General features: G+C 37.6%; 1 protein-coding gene across 1 annotated transcript in view; it reads left to right on the top strand.

The window, feature by feature from the left end:
- The window catches only part of MCC (MCC regulator of WNT signaling pathway), a 229,200-nt gene extending 223,244 nt beyond the window's left edge, over positions 1-5,956 (top strand). The window contains exons 17-18 of the mRNA XM_065405951.1: positions 3,856-3,978; positions 5,776-5,956. Coding sequence (XP_065262023.1) covers positions 3,856-3,978; positions 5,776-5,956 — 304 coding nt within the window. The remainder of the gene's footprint in view (positions 1-3,855; positions 3,979-5,775) is intronic.
- The last annotated feature ends 10,348 nt before the right edge of the window (positions 5,957-16,304 follow it).

The following is a 16,304-nucleotide window of genomic DNA, read 5'->3' as shown; positions in this document are numbered from 1 at the left end:
TGGTGCTCTGGAAACCCCATTAGATATCTAGCTACATCTTTGGGTGCCTAAAAACCTTTGAAATTCTGTCCTTAAAGCACTGGCCTTGGGCCAGACAGGAAGTCCATGGGTGGAGTAGAATCCAGTTCTCTCAGAGCTAGCTCCCTACCCAGCAGACCAGCCTCTCTCTCTGCTGCATGCTGCAAAAAAAAAGAGGACTCTGATAGATGGGAGCAAAACCAAGGCGGCCCGTTCTCTGAGACTCCAGCAAATGGTCCCAGGATAGATGTCATGGTTGACAGCATGAAAAGCAGCACAGGAGTTAGGAAGGATGGAGAATGAGAGTCAGATGAGAGGAGGTCACTTAACTCCCAAGGGGTTGCAGGTTCTGCCCCATGCTGGGTTGTACAGCAATGGCTGCTGTGCAATTTTACATTTTAACTGAAAACCATTTTGTTCAGTCATTTTTTGTTCTGAGTTTGAGAAAAGGAAGGAATGAGAAAGTGTCATATAAGTATCAGATGTGTTTATGCCTCAAATTCTTAGGGTTTCAGCTGTATTCAGGCCAATTCCAGAACAAAGAACAGAAACTGCATCCACAGAATCCATAAAGTCAACGATTATTGTCATGATTTGCATTATTCATCTGTGTGCTCAGCGTTGTTCAGAATATGCCAGAAAATCCAGTCCCTGAGCCAATGCATGTAAAATGTGTAACTCTGGATAAGTTGGCTCAGATATTTAAATATATAGTGTGTAGTTATTGACCACACATGTTATCACATGTTCACTGTCATGTTTATATCTGTGAGTGGAGGTACTGATGGCAATAGAAGTTTTACTTGATTAAGGACTAGAAGATTTGACCCTCCAACTTTCTTTCTAAAGGAAGAGCTGTCCAGAGCTCCTGTGCCTGTTTATTTTCCTTACCTGCCTGCAGTGGTTCTGATATAGCTCAGAAGTCTGTTTTTTTCCTTAACTTTAAAATATGGAATTTTCTTGGTGTTTGGTTTTAAATGTCCTCCTGTGAGAACTGCAGCTCAATCACTGTAGTGTTGTTTAAGAGCCTTCTGGAAAGTAACTAGCCTTTAAACAGAAGTAAAAGCAGTGTTGCCAACTCTCATGATTTTTGTCATGAGTCTCATGATAATTGTTTTCCTTAAAGCCGCAGCTCCTCGAGTCGAGTGGATATGTGATGATTTCAGCTTTCATTCTTAAAGAAAAATGAAGTTTCTAGTCCTCGTGGCTGTGCAGAAAGCTTCAAAATGTGACCCCAGTGAACCCTAAAGGCTCAAAAAGCAGAAGGCAAATAAAAAGAACCCCAAATCTGTTATTTGTACTTAATCTCATGATTTTAAAGCCAATCTCATGATATTTGGTGAGTCTGATTCATGATTTTTGAATATTTGGGATTGGCAATACTGTGAAAGTGACTTGAAAGTGTCAGTTTCACTCCTGTTTAAGATAAGTTTCTAGTCTATTGTTTGTAGTGAGATAACACACCTCTAGAGCCCCAGACAGGTGCAGTATAAACTCATAGGGCGTTACCCTAGGAGGACATTTCCAAAGTTAAATGATCTATTCCAAGTTTGAAGAACTGCAAAAAAGTGATAAAAGTAATCTAGATTTTTCTATAATTGTTTCAATTGTTGTATTCAACAGTTAGTAACAAAGAATATACATTAACATTTTAAACCTAACCAGTGTTCCTTAAGTGACTTGTCACAAGATGTGAGAATATGTTAGTATTAGAGCTGAGTGAGTCTATTATTTATTAAATCCTCTTTTTTTTACATAGGAGCACTATATCTAATTCTTATCAGCTAATTTCTAAATTATCTGCAAAAAAACCCTAGTGTGTTCAGGTGACTAAGTAGCCCTTGGAATCACGGTTAAAGTTGCACGCACACACACACACCCCGCCACCAAATTCTGAAATGGTGCCCCTGACCTAGGAACCATGTACCAGTACAGCCAGCCCAGAGGGGAAACGGGAGAAGCATAAATCAAATAAAATAGATGTGTAAATAAAGTTTAGTAGAACCTAAGTGGGGTGAAGTTAATGGAATTCACAATAAAGCTCAAAATGTCAGTGCAATTAAAAAAATACTGTTGATCAGTTTGGACTGAAAAAGGAACATTTACAGCAAATGGAGACTATTTTAGTGGATCTCATGTTAGGAGGTAGGCAGGCCCACAATCAACAGTTTTAACAAGGGATTTGATTTTACACATTCACTACAGTGTCTTTACCAGACAGCATACCTAATCTCTAGCCTTGGGTAGGTTGTCTAGTATGCCTTGAGTATTTGTGAACTGTATGAATTCAGGGTTCCAACACCTTGCGTCTAGAAATTAAAGATGCCCTTGGCAGCAAAGAACCTAAATGCAATCCTGAAGCTGCTCCAAACAGCTCTTTTTACTTTATGCTGAAAAATACCCATGCTCTCCCTATAAATCACTACAGTAGATAATTGTATAGTCTCATTGGTAGCATGATAGCTTTGTGTATGTAATAAACATATGTTAAAGAAACATTATTAAGTTTGCAAAGGACTCAAAAGTTAAGAAATGCTAGAACTATGCAGTCTCTAATTACATGACCACATACTATTTTTTCCACAGGACCCTGCTGCATTCGGTGCACAGAATGAATGTAATGAGCACCTATTCACCATCTTGTTTTTTCCTCATTGTTCGATGTGTAGCGCTGGGTCTTATTTATTGAATGCTATTCAAACCCTGCTCTGAAGACAGAATTCTTCATTTCCTTGTGGGTTTTTCAGTGGCATTCATCACTATAGTATCTGAGTGCTTCAAAACCATGACTTATCCTCACAACACCCCTGTGTGATAAGTTGATATTATTGCCAATGGAGATAGAGTGCTTAAGGTCAGAAGTTTCCAGTAATTTTGGGTGCCCAACTTGAGGCACCCAGCACTTGATTTTTCAGAGTACTTTCCATTCTGTAGCACTTCATATGTTCAAAGCACAGCTCCCATTGACTTCATTTGCAGCTGAGAGTGCTCATCACCTCTATAAATCAGACCCTGCCAATCAAGTTGAGCACCCAGAAAATGAGAAACACATAACTACTGACCACTTATGAATCGTTTGGTTTCAGTGACTTGCCCAGCATCACACAGGAACTTAGGCAGAGGTAAAGGCTGGAATCCAGTACTCCAGGGCATCATTTAATTTCCGTAACAATGAGACCCTCCTTTCTTTTCCTGCAGGGTGTGGCTCTGGTGGTTGTTTTGGATGCTAGTGAAGTGTTCCTCTTTAGTTATTGATTTCTCCCTCTTTTATGTAGTGAGTCTTCCTGCAGTTTTTTCTAATAGAGAATTTTTAAATAAAAACAAATAATGTTTGACTAGCAAATTACCTAGTTATCCTAGGTCCACCATGTTTGTATTTAATTGTTTTATATATATTAGCTTTAGGTTTTAACTTCTTTATATTGTTTACTTTACTATCTGAGTTGCCATCTTAAATATATAATATATAGAATATGCTATATACTAATATCTTCTTCCATGCATCTCTTTTCCTAACTGTGGATATTGCACATTCTGCGCTTATGTGAGAGAGATGTAGTGTGGACAAGACCATCCCCAGTGACGATCTAATGTTTGTCCATATTTCTTTTTATCTTACATTCCTAATATGTGAATTGTTACCGTTTTGCTTTTAAAAAAATCAATTTAACAAAAGTTTAACCTCATAAAACTAAATCCTGCATTATCAAAGTAGTATAAAAAACTGTTTTCCTCCTTTAAATCTAACAGGAGGAACTTTGTTGAATACGGTCTATACTCTTGCAAGTCCAAATTATATGGATAACTGATTTCCTCACTCCTTGTGTCCTGGTGCAGAGAGAAGAAACTGAAAGGGAGAGTGCAAGAGTTAGTGAGTGCCTTAGAGAGACTCACGAAGAGCAGTGAAATCAGACATCAGCAGTCTGCAGAGTTTGTTAATGACCTGAAAAGGGCAAACAGGTAAAGGATCTTCTAGTGAATGGATGCACACATTGACTTCTGCTGCATTCTGGTAGTGCACTGTAATCCTCTCCTTTCCCTAATGAACAGTTTCTACATCCTCTGCTGCTTGCCCGTAGAGTCTTGAAGAATGCAAGGTTAGAGTTGGGGGAAGAGACTAATCCTTGTCACTGAGTGCTCCATAACCTGTGTGCGTGGGTGGGTGGGGAGAGATTCTATTGCAGTTAAAAATAGCATCCATTATAAAACAGTTCCCAGTTTAATCATGTTTGTGAATTATTGCAGTTTTTGTTCACCACCTCCCTGGCCTGGCTCATGCATCTCTTCTTATCCCTTCAAATTCTCCTATTATCAAGTTTCCTTCCATAATCCCACTCAGTACTTTAAAGTGTAGCACTGACAGTGATACAGACTGTGCCCCCATCTCCCAGTTGGTCTGCATCAATAGGCTTTGATGGACTGAGGGGTTACAATTGTTGTTTGTCCCCTTCCTTCAAGGAGTCAACCATTCACCGTGTAATTTGTCACTCATGAGCCATACTTTACCTGTTAGAGAAAGTCTTGGCCATTGAGGTGGTGGGCAAGACTTGATCTTCAACCAGCACCCATTTGGGGTCTCCTACTGAGCGAAAGGGGAGGTTGAAGAGAGGGCATTTGGCAACTAAATGTAATACATTGTTGGACTTCAAAGGGACACTCTCAAGATCTATCTAGGCACTTATATGGCCCTCATCATTGTAATACCTGATCACCTCACGCTCATCAGTGCATTACCTTACAGGGAAGTATTATTTATCCCCATTTTACAGGTGCAGAACTGAAGCACAGAGATTAAATGACTTGCCCAGGTTCATGCCTGGGGTAGGATTTGAACAGTGGTTTCACAAGTCCCTGTCCCGTTCCCTACCCATCAGACCTTCCTTCTTATAAATAATGCTGCATTAAAAATATATAATACTTTCATTCCTTTTTGTACTTCATTCACTATGGAGAGACTAGACACGTCAGTGTCAACTTCTAGTTCTCAGGCACTAACACACCTTTGTTGATTCCCCACACTTGGGAAAGGCTTGGCAGGGGACAAAAACAGTAAAAAAACCTCATCCATTGAACTATTTGTGATTATTATTATTTAATTAAAACATTTATGTTCTATAAATCTTTCTTTTATTTACAATCTCTAAATTTTGATCATAAACCTACCTGACAGTGTCCCCTTAACAAAACACTTTGTGATATGCACCGAGGGCCCAGGCCTAGGTGATATGCTGAGCAGCCTCTACACCAGGGAGGTGCGGGTGCTCGGCCCCTCAAACAATTGGGCCCACAATCCTCAGACATCATATGATAACCTGGAACTGCATAGCGCACTAGTGCAGCAAGCATATAGTGATGCATCACAATAAATTATCACAGTTAGATATGTTGCTTTAATGCCACAGGCATTAATAAAACACCAAGAGTTCCTCTGATGTAGATATTTTCATTCAGTAATTAGACCCTGTTCTCCCTGATTTGTGATTTGGGCCTCTCGGGCTTTCATTTGATTTTTTATTTTCTGGGAGGAACATTAGTTCTCCTATGGCTGAGACTTTTTATAAACAAGGTCTTGGCTTGTGAGAGAATCATTTTGTAAACCTTGAAAAAACATGTTCAAAGTTTTATATTAAATTTTAGGGGGTGGAATCCCTTTGCCAAATTTTCAAAAGTGGCCACTGATTTTCGGTGTCTGTTTCTAGGTGCTTAACTTGAGCTAGTTTTGTTGAATGATCTTGTATTGCTGTCTGTTTCTAACAGTAACCTTGTGGCAGCTTATGAAAAAGCAAAGAAGAAGCATCAAAACAAACTGAAGAAACTGGAGTCACAAATGATGGCCATGGTTGAGAGGCATGAGACTCAAGTGAGGATGCTCAAACAAAGAATAGCATTGCTGGAGGAGGAGAACTCAAGACCTCACACCAATGAAACTTCGCTTTAAAATTATATATATATATGATGACAATTAGTGCCATTAAAAACCAGTTTCTTTTTTTTTTCTTTAACTGATTTTAGGTAGTGAACACTATTAAGGATCTGAAACATAACAGGCATAGATCAGCCTTGTGGCTTTGTCAAATCAAACCAAGAGGAATGGGGAGACTATTTTAGCAAAGGATTGTTTATTAATCACTGCTTGAAATGGACAGTGTCTGAAGGTAAAGTTTCCAGTCATTCGCAGTACATGTGATTATGTATATACACACACATGCAGGATTATCACCCATCCTCAAATCCTAATGGGTGGCAGTCCCTCCACTTTCATTTTGATCTTGATGCATTCCCTTGCTTTTAATTTACTCCTCTGACAATGCCAAAATCGCACTTACTCAGATGCTTTTGTATGTTTGTTTGGGCACAGACTAAGCCAGTTTGATAGATCTCCCAGCCCCCATGTTCTCTTTGTCCTGAAATCTGGCAGTACGATTTGCTGTTACATCTATTGTATGTACATGGTTGGTGAGGGGGAGGTGTGCAAGATGACAGCCTGGTTTGTACCCTGCACCAAACTTGCAGTTCTCCACACACAGTCCAGCAGATGGAGGAGGATCGCTCCTGCTAATTCAGAGACGTTTTACCCAGGCAGGATTCCTGATCACAGCAACTAGAAAGCTCTTGCTGCAAGTCTACAATGCTGTTTTATTTCTTATGCCCTTACAGGCTGTATGTGGCCACATGCTTTCTATTTACAGTGTAGGGGCCAAGATTGGATAAGAAGTTTTTGTCCTTCATGTTATAGGGTAGTGCTGACAGTCAATTTAGAAAAAGTTGGATTTATTTTTCTAAAATACATTACATTATAGACAAGGTTTTCCTCAAAGAAGCCTCTGTGTTAGGTGCAGAGTAGTATTAATCAGCATAATGTTCCATTACACCTGTGTGTGACCAAGAGGCAGAAACCCTCTCTGCACTTATGATGTATTGACCAAAAAGGTACTTATTTATAAGGAATGTACCTATTCAATATTAAAATAAATGCACATGAATGTGCGTATACATAGATAGATACACACACACAAAAAATGAGTGAGCAAATGACTGGCTCTTAGTACAGTGTGAGTAGAAATTATATGAACACAGCCTTCTGATGGCTGTTGTAAAATTACATTTATAGGCTATTTGTTAGTAAGTTACTGTTATAATGTGTGGACTTCTCTGTTCAAGCCAGTCTGTTTCTCATGTCATGCTAGCTAGCCCATGGTAAGACTGAATGAGTCTGGTGTTTTTAGTAGAGGCTGAGTGAAGCACAGAGATCAGGTTGCCACCTCTAGGAAGCAGAAGGTGTAGTCTCAGACATGGCACTCATCCCAGCTCCTTTGGGCCTTGTTCATAGGACTTTTGTTTTCTCACTGTCGCTGAGATTGTCTGAGCACTTAAAATAAAACAACCCACCCTCATCAGTTAACTTTATTATTATTACTACAGTGCTAGTATGTTTAGTATTGATCAAGATTGAGGTGCTTTCCTTGGCAAATAGATTTTCAAAAATCTGCTGTCATTCCCACCTGTCACAGGAATTTGTTGGGGGTTTTTGTCTGTTTTGGGACTTGTCTTGAGTTTCCTAGACCTGTTTAAAGTGATGTGAATTTCTCTCTAAAGGCTTCTTTAGCTTTTAAAGTATTTCCAAAGAGCTGTGGCCATGGTTCTCTACACTGAGTAACCCTTGCCTAGACTAAGCCTTTGGCCTTCCTAGCTGGTATCATGCGTTGCTGCTTCTAGATGTTAAGCAGGGACAATAAGGGGATTTGCTTTCAGGTTTTTAAGGAGCAGGTTAAAAACAGCCTTAGTTGAGATTTAAACTTCAATGGTTCTTAATGCTGGTTTCCAATGCTTTCATTCCCTTCAGCACTACTGTTCTCTTTCCTTAAAATCAGTGAAGGTTGAGTAGCAAATCTGAGACAACATAAGCTGCAATCATGCCAAACCCAGCCTCCTGACTACACCAGCATAAATGAAAAAGACAGCATTACTTACAAATGAAGGGCCATCTGGTAGAGCCCTGCTACCTGACTTGCAACCACAGGGACCCAACTTTGCTGGTGCTAAAAGAATGTGTGTGTGCGCAACCCTACTTAGTGCATCTCTCACACTATCATTTCTAAGCCAGTTCCCACAGGTTCAAGGACTCAAGCCACCAACTTTACCTCCTGGAGATCAGCCCTACATTAGGCAGCAGTGTTCAAGTCCTTAGGTCTGAGGGTTAAGTCTAGATGTAAGTGGCTAGATAATAGGTCCAAAGCTGTAGTCCCCTTATTCAGGCAAAAGGGTTCTGTTTAGCAGAGGATTTACTGTTTTGAATTAGGTAGAAGTTTTTATATGACCACACAGTCTAGGCTTGCCTTGTCACTCTCCAAAATACTGCTGAGCTGAGTAGAACCTGTCTTGTGTATAGACAATTTCATTAGGCAGGAATATTGAGCCAGAACCTTACTCAGATTTCAAAGGGATGAGGAATGATGTACAAGTTTTCCAACTCATTTAAATCACAAGGATTACATATTATTTTGTGATGGTGCCAATTTTAACCTGCCTTTTGAGTTTGTTTTTAGCAATTTGTTTTATTTCAAATACATTTTAAGAACGCTGTAAAGATGTAAAATTTACAGCAAATAATCATATCAAGGTGATTAAAGATAACCTACCCAACATTTCTTCCATGATGTTGATGAGCAAGACAGTATTTGCTTTGTCACAGCCTCTGCCATGGAATCTCCACCAGTTAAAAGGGAGATGTGGGTACCTACAAAGTACTGCTTCATTTGTTAGTATATTAGAAAAGGGAGTGGGGATAGGACCAATAGGAAATAGTGGTGAAATAGCTTTACACCAATCAAGACTTTGTGTTCAATGTTTTAGTGCTTCTTGTAATAGGTTAAAAGTAGCAGTAGCCCTAGTGCACTAGTTACAAAAATGATGACCACCTTAAAACAGTAAATTCCAAAAACTAATATTTAATTATGCAACTGTTTGAAACACCAGCTTGAAATATTATGTAGTCTTTATCTAAACTGACAAGTGTGCATTCTATCTTCAGAAGTAACTTACATCACCTGTAGACATTGCAACCCAACTCCCACAATTTAAAAAAAACTCATTCGAGTTCAATAGCTAAGAGTTAGGTTCTATTTATAAGAACCTATTCAATTCTCCTTCAGTCTCTTAACAGACAAGTGCAACAGTATATTAATTTGTATCTTGTTCTAATGACTTTTTAAAAATTGTCTGAGTGTCATACAGTGCATGAAATTTTATATTTCATATTGTTCTGAAAATACTTTTCTAATTAAAAGGTATAAAAAACCTTTACACCAGCTTGAATGTATTGTTAGTTATTAGAAAGCACATGTGACTAAGTTTGCATTAACATCAGTATTCCATTGTTTATACTGGAAGTTTTTCATTTAAAAATGTCACTTAACATTGTACTATATGTTGTAATTTTAGAGACTTTTCACCTAATTGATTTGCCTTAACTGTGTTCTGCTTTTTAGTTCCTTAGCTGCTGTAAAATAGTTATTTTGTGTTTATTTGATATAGAATTGTAAAAACTGCATTTATTTATACAGAGACATTTATAATACTTTTTATTTTACAAATGTTCTTATATTCTGAATAAATATTTCTAATGCTAACGTATGGGTTTCAGTCCTGTAACTAGTTACATACACTCTAAAACTTAACTTGACAAACATGTATTGAAGGTTTGATAGGTGGTACAGACTAAATGAACCTACCTATTTTCACTTTTGACAATGCTATTAAAAAAAAATCTTAATGCCCTTAAATTATGTCAATTCCAACATTAGTATAGATGCCTTAAGTGGAGTTGTTCTGTTTTCCTACTAGAAAAACAGAAGTTTTACCACCTTTCCATTCCCCTATACTTTGGATTTTTTTATTTTTTTTTAATAAAGTGGGAACAGTTTCCCAGGACTGTATTAAACTTAAAAGTAGGTCTGCAGATACCTCATTAAATTTATAGAGAAGATGTACAAGGAGAATATGAAACAGGCCCTCCAATTATACATTAAAAGGCAAACATTTTTAAATGGAAGGGTGCATATAGACAGTTGAACACATTTGATTCTTTTAATGACAAATCACTCCATTTCACAAATACTTCAAAAGCACTGATCGGGGTTTGACAGTAAATCCTCTCGTCCAATGTTCCAAACATTGTCAAAAGCATCCCCTTATGTCCTGCTCACATTGTCTTTAAAAAGTTCAGAATCCAGCTCCAGTCAGTTTTAACTTTAGCGCTCTTGTAAGTGGCACATGTAGAATCAGTGCTACTAATGGGCATTTAAGGCAATATAAGTCAAAACATTCTACAGTGTAAGATTGTAAGCTGCACATACATGAAATTTCAAACCACCAACAGTTATGTTCATACTCATACTTCATTATTACAGTAACAATTTTATCCAGTCATACTTTACTGTCAGAATTACAAAGGAACAGCCAATGACTCTAAATGTTAATAGTCTAACAAACAATGTGCTTCAATTTCTAGATCAGTGAATGTACACAATGCTTCAAAAATACATGTAATCTGTTTGTTAGTGCGGTTACAGATCTTACCTAAATTTTAAGAGTTGAATGGTGCTCTTCAGGACTAGCTCATAGAAACTGAATAAAACCTGTAACTTTTCATGTTTAATTAGCATAATACTACAAATACATTTTATTTAAGCCAGTATGAGCATTTAACACCTACCACCAGTAAAGATGGACCTCATTCTTAAAGTACCACTCATACCTGGCCTATACAATAGAATACTTCCTCATCCCAGAACTAATCCTTGTCATTGCTTATGTTTCTGCAAGACAATCATAGAACTTAGACATTTTTTGTACAGCATGGAATAATTTTTCTTTGGATATTGTATGTGGTTGTCTGTTAGAAGACTGAGAAATATATTTGCTCTCTAGAAATCAAGTAGCTCTTAGGATTTATTAGCATACCATTTCATCTAATAGTTTTTTTTATGTAACAGGACTGTTCCAAACTGGTGAGAATAAAAGGTGATCCCCTCCTACTGTAATAATTCTATCCGAATGTCCTCAAGAGAGCTTACAAGATTCAATCATGTTCTTGTCACAATCAGCAAAGCAAATTAAGTTTTAATTATAGCATTTTATATACATCAACATCTCATTGAAAAATCTGTTGCATTTCTCATCACAAAATTTGTGGCACTTTCAACATTTAGAACATGATTTCTATATCTTATTAAAAGATATGTAATATTAGAGACTAGCAAGTTAAGTTAGTTTTCACCTCTTTGTACAATTTACCTTTTGAACAAAATTCATACAGTATCAATGTTTTAAACAATTTCATGGTATAGTTTTGTTAAATTAAATATGAACAAATTATTTCTACACACAAGTTCTTTTTCCTGCAGAATTACCAAATGGTATGTTTTTTCTTCCTATCCACCCAGAAATCATTTGAACAGATACCTTCACAAGCCATTGAGTAAAACTCCTTAAATCCCATCCTGCTCCTTCCCCAAATATCCTGTATGTGTTAGCTGGCAAACTATCAGGAGCATAGGCCTTTCTGTAATACAGAACGTGCCATCATTTTGGTTCATGTTTCCTACAGATTGTCCTAAAATTGGAGTCACATTAGAAACCATGAAAATCAATGTTTGCTTTTTTCTTTAATCTAAAGTCACTGTAAAGTTAAACCTAAGCATTAGGTCAGTAGAACAACATTTAAAATTGAGACATTTGTTCTTGCATGATCCTGAATGTGACCATGAAGGAAGGAATTGCTACATATGCAGTGTCACACCCTCACAGTAAGGCTTATAACTTACTTGGAACAGTAGTGAAATGCACACTTGGAAAAGAACACACTGCATTTCTTATCAGTGCTTACGTACAGTATAAAAAACAGTGCAAATACTAGCTTTTAGCCCATTCTCTTGCTCCTTCCATTGTTGAATAAGAACATTGCTACAAATATATATAAAGGGGGGGGGGGCAAAAAAGCATGACCAGAGCTTAACTTTCTAAGCCTCGTTTACTGTAAGAGAGCCTTCATAGTGCACTTTCTATTATGGGTGAATTAATTTCATGTATAAACTCCACATCTTAAATATTTTGGTTGCTTCAACACTAAAATGCTGAAGTAGACTCAAAGTCAGTCCAGGGCAGTGGTTTTCAACCTGTGATCTGCAGCCCCCTGGGCGTCCACAGACTATGTCTAAGATTTCCAAAGGGGCCCACACCTCCATTTGAAATTTTTTAGGGTCCACAAAAAGGTTGAAAAAAAAAAATCATTGGTCTAGTGTAATTCCAAAAGCAGTTTGAAACCTATAATCAACAAAGTCTTGTGCCTATGTTTAAACTGCAAATTACTTACGTCTATAAAGGAGATTTACGCTATTCCACAAGCTCACTTTTCCAAAAGTTTTGGCTTCCCAACATAGATTAGAATAAATTCCAGTAAATTTAGTTTTACAAGATTAGTGCACCTTGGGGTTAGCCCAGAGAAAAGACACTGGAATAACTCAAGACATTCTAGCTCCTAGACTGAAGTAATCAGTATGATTTGTTAAATCAGGATTTGAACCAGGTAGCTAAAAATGAAAAGCTCACTGAGCTAACACTATAAAACTGGCCATATGGCCCAACAGTAACACTTTAAGTTCCAACACGGATATACAGCTTGATTCAGGCCAGCCAAAGATGAGGGCAGTGGGGGTTGGGGGACAAATCACACTGGAAAAAACCCACTTAAAATCAGTGATCACAGAAGAAAATGCACTTTTCATATTAAAATGACAATCTGATTGGAAACATGTTAGGAATAACCAGACTGCACAGTCTGCCTTAACATTCAAATGCAGTGGTTATACACGCAGCATTTTAAACAGTCAAAGAGTAAACACAGTGAACATTGTTTTTGTAGATCTCCAATGTAAACTACGATCAGAGCACAGTATGTAAACCTGTAGTTTTGTAAGAGAGACTTACTATAAACTAAACATACAGAAAGGGAAGCTTTCAATTGTGAAATAAAATAAAATATTTTTCCCTCTCCATACCTCTATCTCCAGAGCTCAAACTCTGTGCAGGATTCAATAGCACGCAATGTGTATTGAAAAATGGAAATTTTTAAAGACAATCAAGTTACAAAACATGCTAAATTAGTCTATAGTCACAAAATCCTCCAAAATTAAAAACCAAAACTCCACACACTGCATAAAAAGAATTGGGGGGGAAATGCATACAACTGCACTAAAAAACTAAAATAAATTACTATTTATGTAGTACTAGAGACTGCTACGTGAACTAATTCCAGAATTTCCAGTACCTGCATTGAGCTTTTTGTCCATTAAACATTCTTCCTCATAATTTCATGAGTCAACTTCAAGGACACAAATGAGTGAGCGACAATTTGATTAGCAACTGCAGGTGAGTTGTTTTATTCCAAGCACAGTAAACTGACATGCTTACTTTTCAAGCATCTTCACACCAACAAGCACTTAGATCTCTGAAGTCCATTCACAATCAATTTGACCAGATAATCTTGCCTCTCCAAATGCCCACCCACTCTGAAAACCAAAAAATCCACTGAATGAAACTCAATCATCCATTTGCTATTTCTTCACTCTTTTACAGAAATTCCTGTAAGGTGTACTCCTACACTTTGGAATACAAAGTATAAAATGATTCATTTAACATTTTGAACATAAAACACATAAAAAGGACATACAAAACTAGTAAGAGTAAACAATCTGAAATGTTCACAGTGCAGGGCACCCTGAAACCCAAAGGCAGGTCATATACAAACACATTTAATAAGCTGTTTGAGACCTCGAGAAAGAAGGAAACTGTGTCAATACATATTTCTGAAACAGTACCTTGTACACAAAGAAATAGAAATTATTGCATATTTATCAAATTTATTTTCAACTCTCACATTTATGCTAGATTTCATAAAATCAGGCCTGTTTTCTGCAGCCTTTGTTTGGGATTCCTCAGTGAGGAAGCCAGGTATTTTTGTAATGAATGAAAACTTTTGCCTAAAAAAAAAAAAAATCTACACTTAGTGATCCCAGTAAGGCATATCCCATTTATGCACATTCTGCAGTTACCTCACTTTAGAGGCTTCCTCTCATATTGCTATGAGCCAGTTCACATCCCAAACTGTCATCAAGTGGAAGTTTCAAGTTTAAAATTCACACAGCTCTATCAATCTTCCCCTTATTAATTCATGGTGCATTAAGTAAAGAGGCATAAAAGGAACATATTTGAAAAGTCAATCTACCTATCAGAAATAAAGTTTTCCAAAGCTTGATTTTTAATCATGCGTTAAGAGAGTCTCATTAAACTCACTGGCATTAGCAGCCTGGAGGTCTGAGTGCTAACTTCTGATTCCTTATGAGCTAGACACTTATTGCTAGGAAATCAATCAGGGCTTTGGAGCAGAGCACGGAGCTGGAGCACGGAGCTGTGGAGCTGCAGGTTTTTGCCTGGAGCTGGAGCAGAGCTGGAGCACAGCTCCAAAGCCCTGAAATCAACTACTTGCTCTAAGAGGACTGAACAAAGCTTTGTTTTCATTTGGATCTGAATAGGTAAATTGACACATTCAGCCCTCTCCAACTTTACTATCCAGCCCTCTCAATTAAATAACAGGACATATGCATTTAGGCACAGGTACCTAATACCACAAACATTACTGTAAGTTAGGCAACCTGAATAACTTTGAGGATCTGGGCCTTACTGATTTAAGCAACCTCTGACCATTATTTCTGGCTGTCAACCCGCCGCCGCCACCACACCAAGGTGAAGCAAAAGTGTCACTTCATCAACTATTCTAAAAGTAAACTGACCCGTTGTAAGACTTTCTTATCCAAATGGAAAAACTGGAGTCTATTTCTCCTGTTAACTGATACAGGAGTCCAGCTTTCCTGGCTAATGGGAAATGTTTTAACAACTGAAAATTACTAGATTCCCTGGCCCAAAGGGATGAAAAGATTAGAAGATAAAAATAAGCTAACACGCTATTTATTGAGGGCAAATATAAGATAATAGATATTATAGGGTGTTTGCAAGAAGACAGGGATTGTGTTTTGTGGATACCACACCAAAAAGATATAAAAGGCTGTCTGTGGGTGAACATACATTCTCTGACCACAGAAGATATGCAGCCTTGGAACAGCCATTGATAGAAGACAATTTAGTCATTCAGTCCTTCAAATTACACACCATACCCACCTAGCTTAATTTTAGAGAACCATCCACTTCTTTTTTAATAAAAAGGGGGGGAAATACAGGTACTGGTTGCTGAGACAAGTGAGGAGTTTCATTTGCCTCCAACCCCCAATAAAATACTTTTGAAATGTATATTCAAAACTCTCTCAAGTAAATCATGATGCAAGGATGTATGACTAATTTTTTTTTTTTACTTAATATCATTTGCATTCCTACTGCTAATTTTTTCACATCTTTGATATACTTATTAAAAGGCTGTAGCCTCATTCATTTTTGTTACAGTTTTCAGATACTGAGATGCAACTGCAATATCAAATTCAATACTATTGGATATATATAGAGAGAGAGAAAACACATATTACACTAGACACCTCCAAGGACAACAGTATAGAACACAATAATGAACAGTTATTGCAAACTTGATTAAGCCATTAGGTGGTAGGTGACGTTCTCTAGTCATCCACGTATCTGCCTCAATCCTCCCCTTCCCTCAGCAGGACCTGCAGAGGCTTATTTACATTCAGCACAATACATAAGAATCCCCTCGCCCACAAAATTTAGCTTTTCCTTTCTGCATCTTAAAAGTAGCTGCAAGTGAAAGAAGGCTTGCATCCCATTTTCTCCTATGGGAGAACAGTTCTAATGGACACAAAGGAAGAACAGAAACAGTACATGTGAAAGGCCAAGTTCTGTCCAGCAAGCGTATCCTCACAGAAGACAGAGGAGGAAAAGGTGCAAGTCAGGGCAGAATGGGACCCTGTGGATTTAGTTTTGAGTTCTACTGACTGCAAGTCATTCTAAAATGAGTTCGAGCATGATGGAGAGGAGAGAACATCGGCAGACAACCGGAGAGAAGAAGAGAACTGCAAAGATGAGGTCAAACTAGTAGACTTGAAATTTGTAATTCTTTTAAGCACAGAAGCTCCAAGATTTCAACATTGCTGGGATAGAGAAAATGGGTGTCCTCTGAGAATTACTTTAATTGCTATACTACAGCAAAGTACTAGAAAATAAAGACTGAGTGTTCCAACAACTTTACATCAGAGCAGGTTCAA

This window comes from Emys orbicularis, chromosome 6 (genome assembly GCF_028017835.1).
Source record: "Emys orbicularis isolate rEmyOrb1 chromosome 6, rEmyOrb1.hap1, whole genome shotgun sequence".
Taxonomy (NCBI): Eukaryota; Metazoa; Chordata; order Testudines; family Emydidae; genus Emys; species Emys orbicularis.
Note: the sequence above shows the minus strand (reverse complement) of the source record. Positions and strands in the feature narration are given on the sequence as shown.